Source organism: Trachypithecus francoisi, unplaced genomic scaffold (assembly GCF_009764315.1).
Source record: "Trachypithecus francoisi isolate TF-2019V2 unplaced genomic scaffold, Tfra_2.0 Lachesis_group5, whole genome shotgun sequence".
NCBI classification, from domain to species: domain Eukaryota; kingdom Metazoa; phylum Chordata; class Mammalia; order Primates; family Cercopithecidae; genus Trachypithecus; species Trachypithecus francoisi.
In genome coordinates, this window is record NW_022681470.1 from 88,218,051 (window position 1) to 88,241,579 (window position 23,529).

At 47.5% G+C, this 23,529-nt stretch overlaps 1 protein-coding gene across 1 annotated transcript; it reads left to right on the top strand.

Moving 5' to 3' along the window:
* Positions 1 to 52: 52 nt before the first annotated feature.
* Positions 53 to 22,961, top strand: F11R (F11 receptor). The gene is made up of 10 exons (XM_033195785.1): positions 53 to 375; positions 17,810 to 17,878; positions 18,049 to 18,156; positions 18,399 to 18,545; positions 18,827 to 19,029; positions 19,198 to 19,300; positions 19,429 to 19,536; positions 19,774 to 19,786; positions 20,093 to 20,141; positions 20,278 to 22,961. Exons 1-10 carry the CDS (start codon positions 312 to 314, stop codon positions 20,311 to 20,313), a joined length of 900 nt encoding a protein of 299 aa, XP_033051676.1. The 5' UTR covers positions 53 to 311; the 3' UTR covers positions 20,314 to 22,961.
* The last annotated feature ends 568 nt before the right edge of the window (positions 22,962 to 23,529 follow it).

Sequence of the window (23,529 nt, forward strand, 5' to 3'; positions counted from 1 at the left end):
TCACCTGCTGAAGGTGCGGAATTCGTCTCCTGACGCGACAGTCTCCTGGGCCAATCAGAGGCAGCTCATGTGGGGAAAGGCGCAGTGCGCCGAGGCAGGGAGTGGCGGCAGGGTAACACCTGGCCGAGGTGACTCGCTCTGAAGAGCGGCGGTTCCTTACTCCAATCGGAACGCGCAGGGGTGGGGAGCTGGCCAATCAGCCATGAGGGCGGGGCCAGGCGGGGCTCCACCTGGCGGCTGGTTCTCAGTCCCAGCGCTGTAGTCTGCGGAGCTGTGTCTGTTCCTAGGAGCCCGTCGGGAGCCTGATCGCGATGGGGACAAACGCGCAAGCCGACAGGAAACTGTTGCACCTCTTCATATTGGCGATCCTGTTGTGTAAGTTCCCGGAGTTTCGGGAGGAATCGGGGCGGAGGTTGGAGGAAGCCTCTCCCCACGCCCCTGGCCCGCGGGAGGGGAGGAGCTCAGAAACCTTCCTACCTCGCTCTCCTAGTTCTCTTTTCCACCCCTGGCTGATCCCTGTTTCACCACTCTCACAGCTGGGTGAGTAGGTGGCTCCCCTCCCCCACACTGGTGAGTTGTGACCGTACCCCTCACGCTGCACACACCAGAGGTACACTCCTCGTCCTCACTGGAGAGGGCCGTCGGGCCATGGACCCTTCCACACTCATCTACCCAGCGCGCGCTCCACACGCACCTGGGAAGGGCCAGCCTGCCCCTCCAACGCGCACCCAGCATCCACGAACCCCGCTGCGCAACCGGGAGCCTTGTCTCCTTAAGGGTCCTCGGAGAAAATCGAATGGAGGTGGTCTGGGGTGGAAGTCTCTTTCCCTAGCTTTTGCTGAAGGAGTCTCTGGCTCCTCTGAATCTTTGGATTGCGGCCGTTGCTCTGGGAAAATGTCTGGGTGAACAGTCTAAAGAGGAAATGCAATAGAAACCTGAAATTTCTCTAAGCGCAGCAGAGGTTCCAGCGAAGTTCCTTTCTGGAATAACTACCTCAGGAGTCCTTAACGTGTTGTTCTGAGTGACTCTTCCCAGGGGGAGAGTGTATCTGTTGGTTGGCTGGATTCTCATCAGAGCCAGAGCTCTGCCCTCCCACTGGCTGTGTATGAGAGTTTTTGTTTCCTTTGTAAACTCCCTTTCCTGAGGAACAATGAGGCTCCCTTGCTAGGGCATGCCTCTGTCTCTAGATATGTTTGTGTGGGGCTGAGCGTGTAGTCGGTTGGTTTGTGCGTTAGTCAACCTGTGGCATCAACTTTGTGTTTATCTGTCTGATTCTTGAGTGTGCGTGTCCTTGTGTGGGTAGTTGTGTCAGTATGTGTTCTACATGAGTCTCCCCCCACCCCCAAGGTTCTTTTTTAGAAAGTGTTAAATAAATGAATGATTACAATCAGTACTGGTGTATGTAGATTCCCTGCCCTTAGATGAATTGACTGTTCTTTTGTACCTTATCACAACATAAACCCTTGGGGGAGATTGGACCAGAGGCATATCTCGTCCTCTTTGTATTTTACTGATAAGGAAACAGGTCCAAGAGGGGAAATGACTTCCAGGTTGACAATAGAGTTAGGGGTGGAACCTGGGAACGGAACCAAACCCTCTCGACTTGCTTTTCCTTTTACCATTTTTGGATCCAGCATCTCAAGCACCCTATACCACAAGAACTGTTTGGGATACTGCTTCAGAATCTACTGTCTTACTTACCTTTAAACTTACTTTCCTACTAGCTTCTTCATTCATGTCTCCCCCGCCTCCTTTTTTTTTTTTTTTTGCCCAGGCCGGAGTGCGATGGCGCCATCTTGGCTCACCGCAACCTCCGCCTTCCAGGTATAAGCAATTCTCCTGCCTCAGCCTCCGGAGTAGCTGGGATTACAGGCATGCACCATCACGCCCGGCTCATTTTTTGTGTTTACTAGAGACGGGGTTTCACCATGTTGGTCGGGATGGTCTTGAACTCCTGGTCTCAGGTGATCCACCCGCCTCGGCCTCCCAAAGTGCTGGGATTACAGGTGTGAGCCACCACACCTGGCCATGTCTCCCTTTTATTCTACTCTTCGATTTCCCTTTTCTTTATTGTCCCCTTTTCCCCTACCTCTTGCCTATTTTACTTCTGCTTGTATTTTAGAACTGCTAGTGACACCCATAGTTACTTTTTGGTTATGTGGTTCTGGCACTAAAGGTTTTTCCAACCTTTGTACTGTGCCAGTATTTTTCCCCTAAACCCAGAAGTTTCTTCTGGGTGAGTGACTGTATTTGTAACAGTTTTTGTCTGTGACAGTATTTGTCATGCTTAAAAGTTTCCTGGAGCTGCTTCCTATCCTTTGCCACTGCTTCCTTTCTTTTTTCTTCCTCTAATTTCCTATATTATTTATGATAATCCTAAAATAATCATATACTGGCACTGGAAGGGTCATTGATAGCACCATTTTGAGCTTGGAGGTGTCTTCAGGGAACCAAGCCACAGTAGTGCAGAGGGAACCTGAGATGATGTCGCATTAGCCTGTTAGGACAGTGGGTCCTGGGAAGTGACATGTCCAGGGGATGGAGGAACTGACCTTGTAACTTTTAAATCAGGCTAGATCTGGGATGGGGTTGGGGGAGGGGAGTCATTCGGTTAGTGCAAATGAGGATGGAAATGGGAGCCGGGCCACCACACCTGCGTTCTAGCTTGCTTTCTCTCTGCCCTGTTTGTGATCTTAGGCAGTAGCTCAGTCTTTTCGTCTGTAAAATAGAAGTAATACTTGTCCCACCCTTGTCATGAGTGTAGTATCACCACTGAGGAGTTCCGGGTGGACAGGGCAGAACTGCTGCCCTGCATCTGGGTCATTCTCTGAGTCCCAGTGTTTCCTACTGATGTTTCTGACTCAAGCCCTTCTAGCTTTGCCCTTTCAGGGGCAGGCATACCTCAAAACTGTAGACTGGTGAGTTACTCCTCCTTTCCTCTACTCCTACTCCCAAGAGTGAATTGTTCCCTCCAAACTAGAAACTGGTGACTGGCACTTCCTAGTTCTACCTGTAACTAGGAAAAGAGTGGCAGTGGAATTCCAGTGCCCTTTAGTCTTTGCCTTCTGGCTCTCGACCCACCCCCACCTTTTTTTTTTGAGACAGAGTCTCATTCTGTTACCCAGGCTGGAGTGCAGTAGCATGATCTTGGCTCACTGCAAGCTCCACCTCCCGGATTCAAGCAGTTCTCCTGCCTTAGCCTCCCCAGCAGCTGGGACTACAGGCAGGCACCACCACACCTGGCTAATTTTTTGTATTTTTAGTGGAGATATGGTTTCACCATGTTGGCCAGGCTGGTCTGGAACTCCTGACTTCAAGTGATCCTCTTGCCTAGGCCTTCCAAAGTGCTGGGATTACAGGCGTGAACCCCTGCACCCGGCCACTCCAAACCACTTTTACCTCACGATGTTGCTCTTCAGTTCCTTTGTGATCATGGCTTGTGAAGTCTCCAGCCCAGTTCTGATTCAAGATAGAGCTACTGTGATTTTTTTAAAAAAATTTATTTAGAAGAGGTTAATTGACATGGTGTTATAATTAAAATGATATCAAAGGGGTGGGGTATCTCATTCCCACATTGCTCCTGTTCACCCCAAACCCCAATAGTTTCTTTTTTTTGAGCCGGAGTCTAGCTCTGTCACCCAGGCTGGAGAGCAGTGGTGCATCTCAGCTCACTGCAAGCTCCGCCTCCCAGGTTCATGCCATTCTCCTGCCTCAGCCTCCCGAGAAGCTGGGACTACAGGTGCCCGCCACCATGCCCGGCTAATTTTTTGTATTTTTAGTAGAGATGTGGTTTCACCGTGTTAGCCAGGGTGGCCTGGATCTCCTGACCTCGTGATCCACCCACTTTGGCCTCCCAAAGTGCTGGGATTACAGGTGTGAGCCACCGCGCCCGGCCCCTGAACCTCAATAGTTTCTTATGTTTCTTTTCAGTGTTCCATTTTACAGATACTAGTATATATAAATAAAACTTGTTTTTTCTCCCCTTTCTGACACAAAAAGAGGCATACTACATACATATATTCTACATCTTGCTTATATGTATATATCATGGGGTTTCATTTTGTTGTTGTTTTTTGAAACAGAGTCTCACTCTGTTGCCCAGGCTGGAGTACAGTGGCATGATTATAGCTCACTGCAGCCTTTTTTTTTTTTTTTTTTGAGACAAAGTCTTGCTGTGTTGCCTAGGGAGGAGTGCAGTGGCGCGATCTTATCTTACTGCAAGCTCTGCTTCCCAGGTTCAAGTGATTCTCCTGCCTCAGCCTCCCGAGTAGCTGGGACTACAAGCGTGCACCACCAGGCCTGGCTAATTTTTGTATTTTTAGTAGAGACGGGGTTTCACCATGTTGGCCAAACTGGTCTTGAATTCCTGACTTCAAGTGATCCACCTTCCTTGGCCTCCCACAAGTGCTGGGATTACAAAGTCATGAGCCACCGTGCCTGGCCTCATTGCAACCTTGACCTCCTGGGTTCAAGCAATCCTCCAGTTTTAGCCTCCTGAATAGCCGAGGCTATAGGCAAGTGTGAGCGGTAAGCCATTCCTGGCTAATTTAAAATTTTTTTAGTATAGACAGGGTCTCACTATGTTGTACAGGCTGGTCTTGAATTCTTGGCTTCAAGGGATCCTTTTGCCTCGGCCTTTCAAAATGCTGAATGACAGGTATGAGTCACCACACCTGGCCATATTGGTTTCTAGGGATTGTGGCCTTGGCTGTTAGGATACATCCCACCCTCTCCAAGTCAGCTGAGTTCAATGTGCACTTGTTCTATGGACACATAAATGGGCAACACACATTTCCACCACACCCAAAAATAGATTTAAATGCCATGCACATTTTATGTGATAGGAATAATGAGACTTGTTTATCACATCTGTTAGGTTTCACTAGAGACCCTGGGGATCTCTAAACTCAAACCAATTTCTGTTTCAGAGATTCAGGAAAGACCTGGATGACCTTGCGTCCAACGTAATTGAGGAGGAGGTTTCACTATTGTGTGAGGGTTGTGGAAAGCAATATGAGTGAACACATACTGTGAGAGTAGACGCATACTGGGGTTTTCCTGGCATTGAAAACCCAGAGTTCATCTGCCTGGACTCCCTGATAAGCAGGGTTTCTGTCTAAAGTCCAGCTGCGTCATTTGTTTCACAATGTAGGGGCGGAACAGGAGGAAGCATCTGGCTGGCAGGAAGTGGATGCCGGGCCCCTGAAGTGAGTCCTGGGTAGGCAGGCTCAACCTTCCTTTGCACTGGGAAGATGGGGTGGTTGGGGAGCTGAGCAGGTAGAACCGGAAATTCTGCAGAGCGGGCAGGAGGGAGCCAGGGAGTGAAAGCGCTCCTGTCATTACCACTTTCTGCTATCCTCAGAGGGCCCGAGCCAGCTGATTGACATCACTGAAAGTGCAGCCAAGGATGGCTGTTTAGACATAGCTCACCTGTTGTTGGCCTCACAGAGCCTTCCTCTTGCCCACGCATTCCTTAACTGTTCTACCGCAACCCCTGGAAAGGCCCTGTCATCTGTGGAACTTCCCTGGCAGTGGAGCCTCTTGATCTTTACGAGGAGGCCAACTCTTATGGGAGTTACTTCAGACTCTACAGGCTGAGTGGTGGGGAGGAAGGGGAAAACCAGGGTGGAAGCTCTAGGTCCAGGTTCTAATTATATTGCAATGTGAAATTCACTTGTTAATCCAGCAAACATTGGTGTTTACTATATTCTGAGCACTGTGCTAGAGATTAGGGGGAAAACATGAAGTTAAACTGGGTATGCTATAGCTGGTGGGGTGAGGAAGCCCTGACTCATCCTTCATATTGCAGGGCTCTGGCTCCCTGGCAACTGGAGGGTCTTGTGATCTCATATGCCCAGAGGGAAGTTTGGATGAATTATTAGAGAAAACCAGAGAGACTGGCTGACTGTTTTCCCTCTTTTCCCCCCTCCTCTTCTTTCTTCTTCTTCTTTTTTAAATGAACAACAAACCAGGGCCTACTTGAGTTGTAGAGGATGGGAGGAGGGTGAGGATAGAAAAACTACCTTTTGGGTACTATGCTTATTAGCAGGGTAATGACATAATCTTTACACCAAACCTCCATGACATGTAGTTCATCTGTATAACAAACCTGCACATGTACCCCGAGCCTAAAATTAAAGTTCAAAATAAATAAATTGGCCAGGTGCGATGGCTCACGCCTGTAATCCCAGAACTTTGGGAGGCTGAGGCAGGTGAATCACCTGAGGTTGGGAGTTCCAGACCAGCCTGGCCAACATGGTGAAACCCCATTTCTACCAAAAATACAAAAATTAGCTGGGCGTGGTGGTAGGTGCCTGTAATTCTAGTTACTCAGGAGGCTGAGGCAGGAGAATTGCTTGAACCCAGGAGGTGGAGGTTCCAGTGAGCCAAGATCATGCCATTGCACTCCACTCTGAGCGACAAGAGCAAAAACTCCGTCTCAAAATAAATACATAAATAAATAAATTAATTAATTCAAACTCAACACTCAACTCAAAGAAAATTATTTTTTTCTTTTATTTTTATAGAGATCAGAGCCTCTCTTTTTAAAATTTATTTTATTCTTTTTTATGTTGTATTTCTTCTTTTATTTTTTGTTATTGATATCCCTGAGACATAGAGATTGGATCTTTCTATGTTGCTCAGGCTGGTCTTGAACTCCTGGGCTCAAGTGATTCTCCCACCTTGGCCTTCCAAAGTGCTGGGATTGTAAGCATAAGCTGCTGCACTGCACCTGGCCAGAAAATTCTAATAATTAGCAGGATATCTAGAAAAAAACTAACGGTTTCTTAGTAAAGTAGTGGAAGGAAGTAGGTCCTTTTCTGTTATGGGTCTGACCTGACCCTTCATGTACAAGAGATGGTTGTTGGTGGTTTCTGTTAAGAGTCTGGAGGCCTCTGCCTTCTGTGACCGTCTTCTCACCCCAGCAGTGCTTTGGTGCAGTTCATGGAGCACCTCCTCTGTGCAAAGTGTAGTGCTGGGAGCTAGGGAAGGATACAAGCAGAACTCAAGAAATTGCAGACACATATTGACTAGGTAGAGTACAGAGCAGTGTGTGCCAGGGACTGTCAACAAAGTACAGAATGTTTTGGGAGCATAGAGGAGAAGAGAGTAACTTTTTAAAAAGATAAGTTTTTTCTTTTTGTTAAAAAAAGTGATACATGCTCAATGTAGAAAAATAGGAAAATGCAAAGGACTATGGAGAAAATAAAATCACGTGTAATTCTGTTATCTAGAGCTAAACACTGACTACTGGTGTTTCATTCTAGTCTTTTTGAATTAATGTGTGATATATGTCTATATTTCCTACAAAATATACTTTTTTTTTGAGATGGAATCTCGCTCTGTTACCCAGGTTGGAGTGCAGTGGCACAATCTCGGCTCACTGCAACCTCCACCTCCTGGGCTCCAGCAATTCTCTGCCTCAGCCTCCTAAGTAGCTGGGATTATAGGTGCCCGCCACCACGCCTGGCTAATTTTTTTGTGTTTTTGGTAGAGATGGGGTTTCACCATTTTGGCCAGGCTGCTCCTGAATTCCTGACCACCTGCCTTGGCCTCCCAAAGTGTTAGGATTACAGGTGTGAGCCACTGCGCCTGACCCAAAATATACTTTAAATAAGGTCCTTTCTATAGTATTCCTAAAGTATGGCTATATCATAATTTACTTATTCATCTTTTGTTGGACATTTAGATTTCTCTTTTTTCTTTGCTATACTAAGTAACATTAAATTGGCTGGGCATGGTGGTTCATGCCTGTAATCCTAGCACTTTGGGAGGCTGAGGCAGTGGGATTAGTTGAGGCCGATCACTTGAGGATCACTGGCCAATGTGGTAAAACCCCGTGTCTATCAAAAGTATAAAAATCAGCTGGGCATACCATGCCCAGTGTGTGCTTGTAATCTCAGCTACTTGGGAGGCTGAGGCAGGAGAATCTCTTGAACCTGGGAGACGGAGGTTGCCGTCAGCCGTGATCACACCACTGCACTCCAGCCTGGGCAACAGAGCAAAACTCCGTTTCCAAAAAAACAAACAATAAAACTTAAATAATGTTAAACTATTCTTGTACATGGATCTTTTTTTTTTTTTAAGACAGAGTCCCACTCTGTCACCCAGGCTGGAGTGCAGTGGCGTAATCTCAACTCACTGCAACCTCCACCTCCAGGTTCAAGTGATTCTCCTGCCTCAGCCTCCCAAGTAGCTGGGATTCAGGTGCCTGCCACCATGCCCAGCTAATTTTTGCATTTTTGGTACAGACGGGGTTTCACCATGTTGGTCAGGTTGGTCTCAAAGTCCTGACCTCAAGTAATCCGTCCGCCTCAGCCTCCCAGAGTGCTGGGATTATAGGCATGAGCCACTGTGCCCAGCCAAAATCTTTAAACTTACCTTTGATTGTTTTCTTAGGTTATATGCCTAGAAATTGGGGTGAGATTAATTTTGACTGAGGAAAGGTATAACAGATCAATGGACATTTGAACAGGATCTTGAAAGATACATAGGATTTCCTTGCCTGTCCAATAAAGTTACATATAGCATAATAGTTTTAGAGCTTCAAAATCAGGCAAAGTTGGGTTAAGATTCCTACCTTGCTATTTGTAGCCATATGGTTTGGATTTTTTTTTTTTTTTTTGAGATGAAGTCTCACTCTGTCACCTGGGCTGGAGTGCAGTGGCTTAATCTTGGCTCACTGCAACCTCCACCTCTCGGCTTCAAGTGATTCTCCTGCCTTAGCCTCTCGAGTAACTGGGATTACAGGCGCTTGCCACCATGCCCAGCTAATTTTTGTATTTTTAGTAGAGATGGGGTTTCACCATGTTGGCCAGGCTGGTCTCAAACTCCTGACCTCGTGATCTGCCCTCCTGGGACTCTCAAAGTTCTGGGATTACACACGTGAGCCACTGTGCCTGGCCTGGGTCAACTGTTCTAAGCCTCAGTTTATTCATCTGTAAAATGAAATGGTAACGATAGCACTTCAATAGTACTTGTCTCATAGGGTTATTTATTTATTTATTTATTTATTTATTTTAGAATTTAGTGAGAAAATGCATATAAGGCCCAACCTTAATAATATGCCACTTCTACCATTATGCCATTGGCAGTCATAAGACCCTGCCAGATTCATGGGGAGGAAACATTTTTTTTTGAGACAGAGTCTTGCTCTTTCATCCAGACTGGAGTACAGTGGCACGATCTCGGCTCACTGCAACCTCCACCTCCTGGGCTCAAGTGGTACTCCAGCCTCCCAAGTAGCTGGGACTACAGGTATGCGCCATGCCTGGCTAATTTTTGTAATTTTTGTCATGTTGGCCCGGCTGGTTTTAAACTCCTGACCTCAAGCAATCCACCCACATCAGCCTCCCAAAGTGCTGGGATTATAGGTGTGAGCCACCGCGCGGGGCCCATGGGGAGGAACTTAGACTTCACCTCAGTCACAATGTAAGTAGAGCATGGGGAAGGAGATAAATATATAGATAGATGTGGCTGTTTTGGAAAATACTATTTGCCACGGTTGTTTCATTATTATTATTCAGGTACATAGTAATTTCCAGGAATTACATCCTCAGTATTCGTGGGCATGCGTGACTGCAGCTGGTTAATTTTTTTTTTTTTTGGTAGAGATGGGGGTCTCACTGTGTTGCCCAGGCTGAGAAAACATTTACTAAATGTCAACTGGTACCAGTTTTATTATGCTAAGTGTGGGATACTCAGAATATTAACACATGGTCCCGTTTCGCTTGGGGTTTACCATGGAAGACATACTTGTACACAGATGATGTCATTATAATGTAGGAATTGCTTTGACAGTGTTTTGCATGGGATAATTAAAGCCTAGGAAAGAGGCTTAGGTGAGGCTATGGTGAGGACTGGGCATGTGGGAGGTTGTTTTCCAGAAAATAATGTGGATGAATACTGCTGCCCAGATAAAGAGGGGAAAAGGGTGTTTCACATAGCAGAAATAGCATGAGCAAAGGCAGAGATTGTGAAACAGCCCAGTCTTTGCTAGGAATTTTAAGTAGTTTTGTATTGCTAGAGGGTAAATTGCAACAGTAGAGTGGGTGATGAAGATGATAACCTTATCAAAAGGTCAGATAGTGCTGGAACTTTCTTCCAGCACTTCCAGCAGGGAGAGAGGGAGGTGGGCGTTTGGCAGAATATAGGGATTATTGGAACTTTCTTAGCTTGCAGAAAAATTTGGATTTTATTATATAAGCAATGTAGAATCATCAAAAGCTTAAAGGACTTGTCAGATTTGCATTTTTAGGAAGGCTGTATAGTGTAGTGTAGCATTGTATAGCCTCTGCAGTTGGATCGCATTGGTGTGAATCTGCACTACCACTCACTGTGTGGCCTTGGCCAAGCTACTTAACTACTCTGGGCCTCAGTTTCTCCATGTAAATATGGGTGATAACAATAGAATCACCTAACTCTAAAGGCTGTTGCAGGGATTAAATGATACTACTTATAATATGCTTACAACAGTGCCTCAAATACAGTATGTGCTCAATAAATGCTAGCACTTCATCCAGTAGTGGGACGGAGAATGGACTTTCTTTTTTTCTTTCTTTTTTTTTTTTTTTTTGAGAGGGGTGTTGCTCTGTCACACAGTCTGAAGTGCAGTGGTGCCATCTCAGCTCACTGCAAGCTCCACCTTCCAGGTTCACGACATTCTCCTGCCTCAGCCTCCCGAGTAGCTGGGGCTACAGGTGCCTGCCACCATGCCTGGCTAATTTTTTGTATTTTTAGTAGAGATGGGGTTTTACTGTGTTAGCCAGGATGGTCTCGATCTCCTGACCTTGTGATCTGCCTGCCTCGGCCCCCCAAAGTGCTGGGATTATAGGCGTGAGCCACCGCGCCTGGCTGGAGAATGGCCTTTCTATACATGGGCCCAAAACCTGAGCAGGCCAAAAATCTACTGATGCCTTTAACTTTGTGGCTTTTCTTGTTGTGAACTTAGAGCAAATTAAACTTGACAATGGAAAGGATGGAATTCCCTTCTATTTTGGTTTACCATGTACATCAGTAGGGCATTTGTATGTGTGTGTACAGTATGGTATGTATGGGCCCAAGGTTAAGTGCAAAAGGGGGGCTGTGAGGAGGCAAGGGAAAATATAAAATAGATGAGGAGGACAGACAGGGAAACTGTGAGTGTCCTGATACAGATTGGATTCAGTGAGAGCAAACTCCTAGCTCTGCTGGTCCATCTGTGAAGGTTCTAGAGAAGGGGCTGCCTTTCCAAGGCAGCTGCAGTGACAGAGGAGATGTGGTTTGGTGGGCTGCAGTAGGTACTTTTCAGGCTTTATTTATATGTCTTGTTGAAGAAAACATTGAAGTCAGAAAGAAGTACGTGTACAGAAGGTCCTATGAGCAGATGATGATAATCATAAAATATAATACTTATTTGGGGCTTCCTGTTCAGACACTGCTCTAAGCACTTTATTTGTACAGTATTAGCTTGGTTAGTCCTCAAAACAGCCCTTTGGTGTAGAAACTGTTATTATCCCCATTTTACAGATGGGTAAACTCAGATTTGAAGAGGCCAAGTGGCTTGTCCAGGTCACATAATCTAGTAAGTAACAGAGCTGGGAATTTTTTTTTTTTTTTTCTGAGACAGAGTTTCTCTGTTGTTGCCCAGGCTGGAGTGCAATGGCGCAATCTTGGCTCACTGCAACCTCTGCCTCCTGGGTTCAAGCAATTCTCCTGCCCCAGCCTCCTGAGTAGCTGGGATTACAGGCATGTGCCACCACGTGTGGCTAATTTTGTATGTTTTGTCTTTGGCTAATTTTGTATTGTAGAGGCGAGGTTTCTCCATGTTGGTCAAGCTGGTCTTGAACTCCCCACCTCAGGTGATCCACCTGCCTTGGCCTCCCAAAGTGCTGGGATTACAAGCATGAGCCACTGCGCCTGGCCTTTAGATGGAGTTTCTTGTTGTTCAGGCTGGAGTGCAATGGCATGATCTCAGCTTCATGCAACCTCTGCTTCCCGGGTTCAAGCGATTCTCCTGCCTCAGCCTCCCAAGTAGCTGGGATTACAGGCATATGCCACCACATCCGGCTAATTTATATATATATATTTTTAGTAGAGATGGATTTTTGCCATGTTGGCCAGACTGGTCTCAAACTCCTGACCTCAGGTGATCCACCTGCTTCGCCTCCCAAAGTGCTGAGATTACAGGCGTGAGCCACTGCGCCCAGCCCAGAGCTGGGATTTGAACGCAGGCAGTCTGGTTCCAGGGGCCTGTTCAAGAACAAGAAGGGGAATGTGGACCAGAATGGCTGAGGTGTCCTTTGGAGAATGGGAAAGGCATGGTGATAAGGCTGGCCTTGACTCATGATGTGATAGGCCATCACAGTAGACCTTGGGAGAATTGGCACAGTTAGGCCACAGGCAGACATAGTTAATCCTGCAACAGAGGTGGATGGGAGGACACTAAGGCGGAGGTTCATGTATTTGAAACAAAAGAACAGAAGCCTAGACCAGGTGATGGCAATGAGGATTAATGAAGAAAAGGGTAATATGCCTGTAGCCCAATGTGTTTGTGTACATATGTGGTGTGAATGTGATGATCTGAGAGGACTCAACAAAGAACTTTAGCTAAACCCAGAAGTGGTGGAGGAACAACCATCAAATTCATATGCTGTGATTTGTGTGTATATGTGTGTTAATTTCAAAGGCTAGTTTTTAGTCTAATTAGATGCTGCTAATAACCCAACCCATAGGTTGGGTTCTTGGGAAGCTGACTCTGAGATGTCAATAATCATACAAGACATTTATTAGGGAGTGCACTTGGGATCCACGCCCATGGAAAGGAGGGGAAGGAAGCAAGATTGGAGAGAGGGAGAGGCCAAGTTTGCGTTGTAGTCCCGTTGAGGCCTCAGCCTATCTCACAGACTGCTTTGGAACAGAAGTGCCCCCGCCCTTTTTTTTTTTTTTTTTTTGAGACGGAGTCTGGCTCTGTCGCCCAGGCTGGAGTGCGGTGGCCGCATCTCAGCTCACTGCAAGCTCCGCCTCCCGGGTTCACGCCATTCTCCTGCCTCCGCCTCCCAAGTAGCTGGGACTACAGGCGCCCGCCTCGTCGCCCGGCTAGTTTTTTGTATTCTTTAGTAGAGACGGGGTTTCACCGTATTAGCCAGGATGGTCTCAATCTCCTGACCTCGTGATCCGCCCGTCTCGGCCTCCCAAAGTGCTGGGATTACAGGCTTGAGCCACCGCGCCCGGCCTTTTTTTTTTTTTTTCTGAGACCAAGTCTCGCTCTGTTACCCAGGCTGGAGTGCAGTGGTGCAATCTCGGCTCACGGCAACCTCTGCCTCCCGGGTTCAAGCGATTTTCCTGCCTCAGCCTCCCGAGTAGTTGGGATTACAGGTGCCCACCACCATGCCCTGCTAATTTTTGTATTTTTAGTAGAGATGGGGTTTCACCGTATTGGCCAGACTGGTCTCAAACTTCTGACCTTATGACCTACTCGCCTCAGCCTCCAAAACTGCTGGGATTACAGGCTTTTGAGCTGCCGCACCGAGCCAAATAGCATTCTTAATGAGAGTTGAGTAAGAGACTTCCACAGGCACGGTGGCTCACGCCTGTAATCCTAGCACTTTGGGAAGCCAAGGCAGGAGAATTGCTTGAGCTCAGGAATTTGAGACCAGCCTGGGTAACATAGTGGGACCTGGTCTCTACAAAAAAACTGTAAAAGTTAGCTGGGCAGGTGGGGTGTGGTGTCTCAGGCCTATAATCCCAGCACTTTGGGAGGCCGAGGCAGGTGGATCACTTGAGGTCAGGAGTTCGAGACCAGCCTGGCCAACATGGTGAAACCTTGTTTCTACTAAAAATACAAAAAATTAGTCAGGCATGGTGGCACGCGCCACCTGGCCACCATGTTGGCCAGGCTGGTCTCAAACTCTTGACCTCAAGTGATCTGCCCTCTTTGGCCTCCCAAAGTGCTGGGTTACAGATGTGACCTACCATGCCCAGCCTATACCCTTCTTTTTTGAAAACCATACTATATGGCCAGGCGTGATGGTTCACATCTGTAATCCCAGCACTTTGGGAGGCCAAGGCAGGAGAACTGCTTGAGGCCAGGATTTCTAGACCAACCTGGGCGATGCAGCAAGACCCTAGCTCTTAAAAAAAAAAAAAAATTCCAGCCTGGCCATCATGGTGAAACCCTGTCTCTACTAAAAATACAAAAAATTGCCAGTCGCGGTGGCTCATGCTTGTAATTCTGGCATTTTGCAAGGCCAAGGTGGGTGGATCACTAGAGGTCAGGAGTTCGAGACCAGCCTAACCAACAAGGAGAAACCCCATCTCTACTAAAAATACAGAATTAGCCGGGCATGGTGGCGCATGCCTGTAATCCTAGCTGCTAGGGAAGTAGAGGCAGGAGAATCTTCTGAACCTGGGAGGCGGAGGCTGTGGTGAGTCCAGATCGCGCCATTATACTCCAGTCTGGGCAACTAGAGCGAAACTCCATCTTAAAAAATAATAGGCCGGGCGCGGTGGCTCAAGCCTGTAATCCCAGCACTTTGGGAGGCCGAGACGGGTGGATCACGAGGTCAGGAGATCGAGACCATCCTGGCTAACATGGTGAACCCCGTCTCTACTAAAAATACAAAAAACTAGCCGGGCGAGGTGGCGGGCGCCTGTAGTCCCAGCTACTTGGGAGGCTGAGGCAGGAGAATGGCGTGAACCCGGGAGGCGGAGCTTGCAGTGAGCCGAGATTGCGCCACTGCACTCCAGCCTGGGCGACAGAGCGAGACTCCGCCTCAAAAAAAAAAAAAAAAAAAAAAAAAAAAATAATAATAGCCGGGCGCGGTGGCTCAAGCCTGTAATCCCAGCACTTTGGGAGGCCGAGACGGGCGGATCACGAGGTCAGGAGATCGAGACCATCCTGGCTAACCCAGTGAAACCTCGTCTCTACTAAAAATACAAAAAACTAGCCGGGCGCGGTGGCGGGCGCCTGTAGTCCCAGCTACTGGGGAGGCTGAGGCAGGAGAATGGCGTAAACCCAGGAGGCGGAGCTTGCAGTGAGCCAAGATCCGGTCACTGCACTCCAGCCTGGGTGACAGAGCGAGACTCCGTCTCAAAAAAAAAAAAAAAAATAATAATAATACAAAAAACTAGTTAGAACTTGCTAGGCGTAGTGGCGGGTGCCTGTAATCCCAGCTACTCAGGAGGCTGGGGCAGGAGAATCTCTTGAACCTGGGAGGCAGAGGTTGCAGTGAACCGAGATCACACCACTGCATTCCAGCCAGGGCGACAGAGTGAGATTCTGTCTCAAAAAAAAAAAAAAAAAAAAATTAGACTGGTCGCCATGGCTCACGCCTGTAATCCCAGCACTTTGGGAGGCTGCAGGGGGAGTTTGAGACCAGCCTGGCCAACATGATGAAACCCCATCTCTACTAAAAGTACAAAAATTAGCCGATGTGGTGGCAAGTGCCTGTAATCCCAGTGTTTGGGAAGCTGAGGAGAATCACTTGAACCTGGGAGGCAGAGGTTGCAGTGAGCTGAGAGAGCGCCATTGCACTCCAGCCTGGGCAACAGGAGTGAAAATCCATCTTAGAAAAAAAAAAAAGAAAAAGAGTATAATAAGAGAAAAAAAAGGATATAAGAGTAACCTATATCTTGAGTCTCTTATCTATAAAGTGGGAGAGAGAATACTTATCTGGACTAATTCATAGTGTTATTTTTTTTAAAAATAAAGTTGTTTTATTTATTTATTTATTTATTTGAGACAGAGTCTGGCTCTGTTGCCCAGGCTGGAGAGGGCAGTGGTGTGATCTCGACTCACTGCAAGCTCTGCCTCCTGGGTTCACACCATTCTCTTGCCTCAGCCTCCTGAGTAGCTGGAACCACAGGTGCCCACCACCACCCCCGGCTAATTTTTTGTATTTTTTTTGGTAGAGATGGGGTTTCACCGTGTTAGCCAGGATGGTCTCGATCTCCTGACCTCATGAACCACCTGCCTCGGCCTCCCAAAGTGCTGGGATTACAGGCGTGAACCACTGCGCCCAGCCCAGTGTTATTATGTCAGATTGAAATGCATGTATACAGATATTGTCTAAACATCAATGCCAAAATTAAAAAGAAACCTAAAGGACTTTAGAGCACATCTGTTTCATATTTCAGAGAGGAAGGGGAGTCTCAGAGGTCAAGAGACCATATTCAGTTATGTGCATAATTAAGTAAAGGAAAAATGTACTTGAATCCAACAGATGTGTTTGAATTCTACATTTATCTAAGACAGGGTCCTGACTTGAAGCCATGAATAAAAGGATATTTCATGAATTTGACTTTGGAAACGTGAGTGAGAATAATTGTGTAAGTGCAGGTTTGTAGCTGCACCATGTGGTCCCAGAATCCCTGGTCACTGCTTCTTTTTTTTTTTTTTTTTGAGACGGAGTCTCGCTCTGTCATCCAGGCTGGAGTGCTGTGGCCGGATCTCAGCTCACTGCAAGCTCCGCCTCCCGGGTTCACGCCATTCTCCTGCCTCAGCCTCCCAAGTAGCTGGGACTACAGGTGCCGCCACCTCGCCCGGCTAGTTTTTTGTAGTTTTTAGTAGAGACGGGGTTTCACCGTGTTAGCCAGGATGGTCTCGATCTCCTGATCTTGTGATCCGCCCGTCTCGGCCTCCCAAAGTGCTGGGATTACAGGCTTGGGCCACCGCGCCCAGCCTGGTCACTGCTTCTTAATTTGACCTTTGTGGGTCCCTCCCGTGAACCCTGATGCACCTCCCCCATATTACTTAATTAGCCTCGTTGCTCCTCCCTCCCTCCACCCAGCACACACTACCTTTTCTTTCTCCGTTTGGTGAGTAGAATATTCTAATGAGGTGATCTGAACCCACTTCTAGTGAACCCAGCTTCACCTCAGAACCGGTTGTGTGATTTTTTTTTTTTTTTTTTAAGATTGAGTCTCTCTGTGTTGCCCAGGCTGGAGGGCAGTGGCATGATCTCGGCTCACTGCAACCTCTGCCTCCCCGGTTCAAGCGATTCTTCTGCCTCAGCCTCCCAAGTAACGGACTACAGGCGTGCCACCACGCCAGGCTAATTTTTGTATTATTAGTAGAGACGGGGGGGGGGTTTCACCATATTGGCCAGGCTGGTCTCGAACTCCTGACCTCATAACCTGCCCACCTCGGCCTCCCAAAGTGCTGGGTTTACAGGCCTGAGCCACCGGGCCTGGCCCCAGCTGTATGACATTAGGCACATTTACTTCTTGTACTCTTAGTTCCTCATATAAACTCGGGATAATAATACACGTCTTGCCGATCTGTCATGCTTGTTTCCAGGATCGAATGATGCAACGTGTCATAATGTATGCGAAAACACCTTAAAAAGCACCACATACTCCACAAATGTCGAGTAGTATTATTATCCTCATTATGGCTCTGCCCTTCCCTTCCATCCCTTGCCTCCAGCCCTGCTGGCTTCCTTCTATCATTGTCTTGACAAGTGGCTGCAATCATTTGTTGAGAAGCTTTCTCTGAACGGTGAAATGTCATTCTGGAAGCTGCCTTTGGACTAGTAGAAATCTAATTAGATTATTGGGAGTCACAGGGAGAAAAATTAGAAGCAAAAGAAGCTGCATTTGAGAGATTTCCATTGATAAAAGAAGTATTAGCCTGCAATTGTAGCAAAAAGCACTTAAAGAAGACATTTAGAATCATGGTGACAAAGTGTGAGAGTCAGAAGGAGCATAAGTCTGGAATCCCTTCCGCTTAGGGTCTGTGAGTGGAGAAGCCCTGTCTGCTGGGTCTGTGCCTCCCTCTTCCTGGCATTTCTCTGCTTACTCCTGACGGGGCCCACCTCTTTCTCCTCAGGCTCCCTGGCATTGGGCAGTGTTACAGTGCACTCTTCTGAACCTGAAGTCAGAATTCCTGAGAATAATCGTGAGTTGGGAGGGGCCGTGGAGGGTGGCTCTCGAGGGTGTGAGGGTGAGTAGTTGCCGGCCGCCTGGGGACCTAGAGAGCACCCAGCCCAGCCTGCAGTTTAGGGCTGTTCCCCATCTCGTGTATTTGCTGCTGCTTCCTCCTCCGGCTCATTTTGACCCTGTCTGCAGCTGTGAAGTTGTCCTGTGCCTACTCAGGCTTTTCTTCTCCCCGTGTGGAGTGGAAGTTTGACCAAGGAGACACCACCAAACTTGTTTGCTATAATAACAAGATCACAGGTGAGTTGCTTCTCCTCCTTCCTGATTGCCTAGGTTGTGGAGGGGTTATCATGCCTGGATTCTACGATCCAGGCTTTGTGACCTTATCCCAGGGCACACCCTGGGGCTCAAGTCCTCATGGCCTTCCCACTCCCCTTTCTGGGGGAAGAGGAGAGCACTTGCATACCTTGGATGCCCCCTTCATCAGCTTCCCTTAGCTCTCCAGTTCACTCTGTCCTTGCCCTTGCCTCCTCTTGTGGTAGCTTCCTATGAGGACCGAGTGACCTTCTTGCCAAGTGGTATCACCTTCAAGTCCGTGACACGTGAAGACACTGGGACATATACTTGTATGGTCTCTGAGGAAGGCGGCAACAACTATGGGGAGGTCAAGGTCAAGCTCATCGTGCTTGGTATGTGCCACATATCTTCTGGGTGGGCCTGGAGTTAGTTACTTCCCATAGCAGGCTCTGCTGAGCTTTGGAGCTCTTTGATGGTGAGAATGCCCACAGGTGGGACTATTCAGAGTCCTGGAGCTGCCAGAGAGGCGATAAGCCCTGGTTAGGTGGCAACCAGGGGCGTGGTGAGGGTGGGAGGCTTGAGCCGAGTAGATGGGGGTACCATTCTAGTTGGTTACTTAGACTCAAGCAGCCCCCACCCTGTACTCAGCACCTTCTGTCTTTCTCTTCCACAGTGCCTCCATCCAAGCCTACAGTTAGCATCCCCTCCTCTGCCACCATTGGGAACCGGGCAGTGCTGACATGCTCAGAAAAAGATGGTTCCCCACCTTCTGAATACACCTGGTTCAAAGATGGGATTGTGATGCCTACGAATCCCAAGAGCACCCGTGCCTTCAGCAACTCTTCCTATGTCCTGAATCCCACAACAGGAGAGCTGGTATGGATGGGGTGGTGGTGAAAGATGTGTGGGGCATGCAGTTATAGAACCCCCAAAAGTGGGAGGAAGAACAGGCAGCAGGGTGAACTTGGGATTGGGGTCAGGAGACATTAAAAAATGGCTATTTTGCTTCTTCAAGCAGGAAGCCAATTTGTTTTCCTCTCTCAGGTCTTTGATCCCCTGTCAGCCTCTGATACTGGAGAATATAGCTGTGAGGCACGGAATGGGTATGGGACACCCATGACATCAAATGCTGTGCGCATGGAAGCTGGTGAGAGTTAGGGCTTGAGCCCAGACCTGGGGTGGGGATCGGCGTCTGCTTTTCATCCTGCCATTGGCGATCCTGTTGGTACCGTGAGTGAGTATCCTGGTGCTTGACTTCTCATTTGTGTCTCACAGTGGAGCGGAATGTGGGGGTCATTGTGGCAGCTGTCCTTGTAACCCTGATTCTCCTGGGAATCTTGATTTTTGGCATCTGGTTTGCCTATAGCCGAGGCCACTTTGACAGTAAGTATCTGCCCCCAGAGGCTCTCCTTTGTACTGCCCCCATCCCAGGGCCTGGCATGGGTGTCATCTGAGTACTGACCCTGATACTGTGCTCATGTGTGTGGGTGTTGTCCCCTGGGGAACACTGATCACCCATCTAACACACACCAAGAGCTGGGGGCCTGCCCCTCCATCTTCCCAAGCCATGCTGTCTTCTGTCCTGCTGACACACTCATGATCCCATTTCTTCTCTTTCAGGAACAAAGAAAGGGTGAGTGAGGTGCTGTCCTGGGGTTCTCCAAGTTTGAGAGCATGGATGCATGCCATTTGAAGCTGAAGTGGGCCCGGGGGAATGGGTTGAAGGCAGAAGCAACCAGTTTGGAGGGAAGGCATCTAGGATATCCAGCCCTTTCTCTGTGGCCTTGGCCCTGGGCCTGTTCTATTTCCCCCCACCCATGCCTTTCCGCTGCGCACTTTGTGCTTCTGTAGCATTCTTGGTTCTGGCCTTTAAAGTTGGCAAGGAGAGGTAATAAGCACCTAGGTGGCTGAGTGTCTCTGTCTTCTGACTTGTTCACAGGACTTCGAGTAAGAAGGTGATTTACAGCCAGCCTAGTGCTCGAAGTGAAGTGAGTATGCCTGCCCTGGGCAGGGGTGGGCTACCTGGGGCTGGAGTGAGGAGATTTCTAGCCCACGTTTATGTGTTTTGGGGATTATCAGCTAAAGAAGACTATTGAGAGTTGACCCGATGTTTTATTTTTGCAGGGGGAATTCAAACAGACCTCGTCATTCTTGGTGTGAGCCTAGTCGGGCTCACCGCCTGTCATCTGCACTTGCCTTACTCAGGTGCTACCGGACTCTGGCCCCTGATGTCTGTCGTTTCACAGGATGCCTTATTTGTCTTCTACACCCCACACGGCCCCCTACTTCTTAGGATGTGTTTTTAATAATGTCAACTATGTGCCCCTTCCTCCTTCATTCTCTCCCTTCCTTTCCTACCACTGCTGAGTGGCCTGGAACTTGTTTAAAGTTTTTATTCCCCATTTCTATGAGGGATCAGGTAGGAATCCTGGATATGCCATTGACTTCCCTTCTAATCAGACAGCAAAAATGGTGGGGCTCCCAGGAATCTGCACTCAACTGCCCACCTGGCCAGTAGGGATCTTTAAATAGGGATCTTGAGCTTGGTTCTGGGCTCTTTCCTTGTGTACTGAGGACCGGGGCCAGCTGTTCTAGAGTAGGGATTAGAGGCTAGAGCAGCTGAAATGGTTGTTTGGTGATGACACTGGGGTCCTTCTATCTCTGGGGCCCACTCTGTTCTGTCTTCCCATGGGAAGTCCCTCTGCCCTGTCCTCCTCTTGAATACAAGCCGACTGTCATTGACTGTGTCTGTGGAAAATGGGAGCTCTTGTTGTGGAGAGCATAGTAAATTTTCAGAGAACGTGAAGTGAAAAATATTTAAAACCACTGCTCTAAAGAAAAGAAAACTGGAGGCTGGGTGTGGTGGCTCACGCCTATAATCCCAGAGGCCGAGGCAGGTGGATCACCTGAGGTCAGGAGTTCAAGATCAGCCTGACCAACATGGAGAAACCCTACTAAAAATACAAAATGAGCCAGGCATGGTGGTACATGCCTGTAATCCCAGCTGCTCAGGAGCCTGGTAACAAAAGCGAAACTCCATCTCAAAAAAAAAAAAGGAAAGAAAGAATAGAAAAGAAGAAAGCTGGAGCTGGTGGCTCAGGCCATCACCCTTCCCTTGGCTGGAACTACTGGACAGACCCTTTTGAGATGTGCTCGTCGTGCTGTGGAGATGTGTGTAGTGGTCTTAGCTTTGTTGAGCCTGTGTGTGTGTTGTGTGGTCTTAGCTGTATGCTGAAATTGGGCGTGTGTTAGAGGGCTTCTTAGCTCTTTGGTGAGATTGTATTTCTATGTGTTTGTATCAGCTGGATGTTGCTGGAAATAAAACCTTGGTTTGTCAAGGCTCTTTTTTGTGGGAAGTAACTAGGGGAAAAAGTCTTTGAGGGTTCCTGGGCTCCTTTGTACAACAAGAAAATGCCTCAAAGCCTTGCTTCCCAGCAACCTGGGGCTGGTTCCCAGTGCCTGGTCCTGCCCCTTCCGGGTTCTTATCTCAAGGCAGAGCTTCTGAATTTCAGGCCCTCATTCCAGAGCCCTCTTGTGGCCAGGCCTTCCTTTGCTGGAGGAAGGTACTCAGGGTGAAGCTGATGCTGTACTTGGGGGATCTCCTTGGCCTCTTCCACCAAGTGAGAGGAGAAAGTACTTACTCTTGTACCTCCTGTCCAGCCAGGTGCATTAACAGACCTCCCTATGGCTGTAGGAACTACTGTCCCAGAGCTAAGGCGGGGGGATTTCTCAGGTCATTTGGAGAACAAGTGCTTTAGTAGTTGTTTGAAGTAGTAACTGCTGCTATATTTAGTGTGGTGGAGTTCAGAAGAAATTTGAAGACCAGATCATGGGTGGTTTGCATGTGAATAAACGCGAATGAGCAGGACAGGCCTGGCTGTCATTGCTTTCCTCCTCCCCATTTGGACCCTTTGCCCTTACATTTTTGTTTCTGCATCTACCACCATCCCACCAGTCTATTAACTTAGCAAGAGGACAAATAAAGGGTCCTCTTGGCTTGATTTTGCTTCTTTCTTTCTGTGGAGGATATACTGAGTGCCACTTTGCCCTATCCTATTTGGAAATCCCTAACAGAACTGAGTTTTCTATTAAGGATGCAAAAAGAAAAACAAAATGCTAATTAAGCCATCGGTTAAGGGTCACATGCCAATAAAAAATAAATTTTCCAGAAGAAATGAAATCCAACTAGACAAAATAGAGCTTATGAAATGGTTCAGTAAGGATGAGTTTTTTTTTTTTTTTTTTTTTTTAAGACGGAGTCTCACTTTGTCACCCAGGCTGGAATGCAGTGGTGTGATCACCCGTCTTCCAGGTTCAAGCCATTCTCCTGCCTCAGTCTCCTGAGTAGCTGGGATTACAGGTGCATGCCACCATGCCTGGCTAAGTTTTGTATTTTTAGTAGAGACAGGGTTTCACCATGTTGGTCCAGCTGGTCTCAAACTCCTGACCTCTTGATCCACCTGCCTCGGCCTCCCAAAGTGGTGGAATTACAGGTGTGAGCCACCGTGCATAGCCAAGGATGAGATTTTTAAAGTATGTTTCAGTTCTGTGTCATAGTTGGAAGAGAGAGTAGAAGGGATATGGAAAAAATCATGGGGAAGCAGAGGTGATTCATGGCTCTGTGAATTTGAGGTGAATGGTTCCTTCTTGTCTAGGCCACTTATGAAGAATATGAGTCAGTTATTATCAGCCTTGGAATTTACTTCTATAGCTTACAACAGACCTTTTGAACTGGAAAACACCTTGTCTGCATTCACTTTAAAATGTCAAAACTAATTTTTGTAATAAATGTTTATTTTTCACATTGAGTTTGTTTAAATCCTGAAGTTCTTACCTTAAGAGAATTGGGACTCCTAGAGTAATTGGACATTTGAAATATTCCTGATAGTCTTGTTAATTAAGAGATTAGGATATCTTTCCATTACCTTGATAATTACATTTTAATTTAGCTTTTTTCATTGGCCTGTGTTTGAATGCGAATAACCCCAAAATGGACATTTCCTATGTTAAAGTGACATTTAGGGGATAGAAAATGAGAGCAGTTCCATGGATTTTGGTGTTTCCCCTGAGACATGAACTCAGCATACTCTGGGATAAAATGATTGAGTATTAAGGTGTGTTTGTTGTTCCTGTCGTTTTTTAATTTTCTTCAGAGTATACAACATGGTTTGATATGCATATACATTTGTGTAATGATTGCCATGGTCAATTAACGCATACATCACCTCCCCATTTTTTTTGTTTTGTTTTGTTTTGTTTTTGTTTTTGTGACAGAGTCTTGCTCTGTTGCCAGGTTGCAGTGCAATGGTGCGACCTTGGCTCACTGCAACCTCCACCTCCTGGGTTCAAGCAGTTCTCTTGCCTTAGCCTCCTGAG

Coding starts and splice junctions, on each gene's coding strand:
- F11R (XM_033195785.1), top strand. CDS start 312: ATGGGGACAAACGCGCAAGCCGACAGGAAACTGTTGCACCTCTTCATA. Junction 17,879..18,048: donor CAGAATTCCTGAGAATAATC/GTGAGTTGGGAG, acceptor CCCTGTCTGCAG/CTGTGAAGTTGTCCTGTGCC. Junction 18,157..18,398: donor CTATAATAACAAGATCACAG/GTGAGTTGCTTC, acceptor CTCTTGTGGTAG/CTTCCTATGAGGACCGAGTG.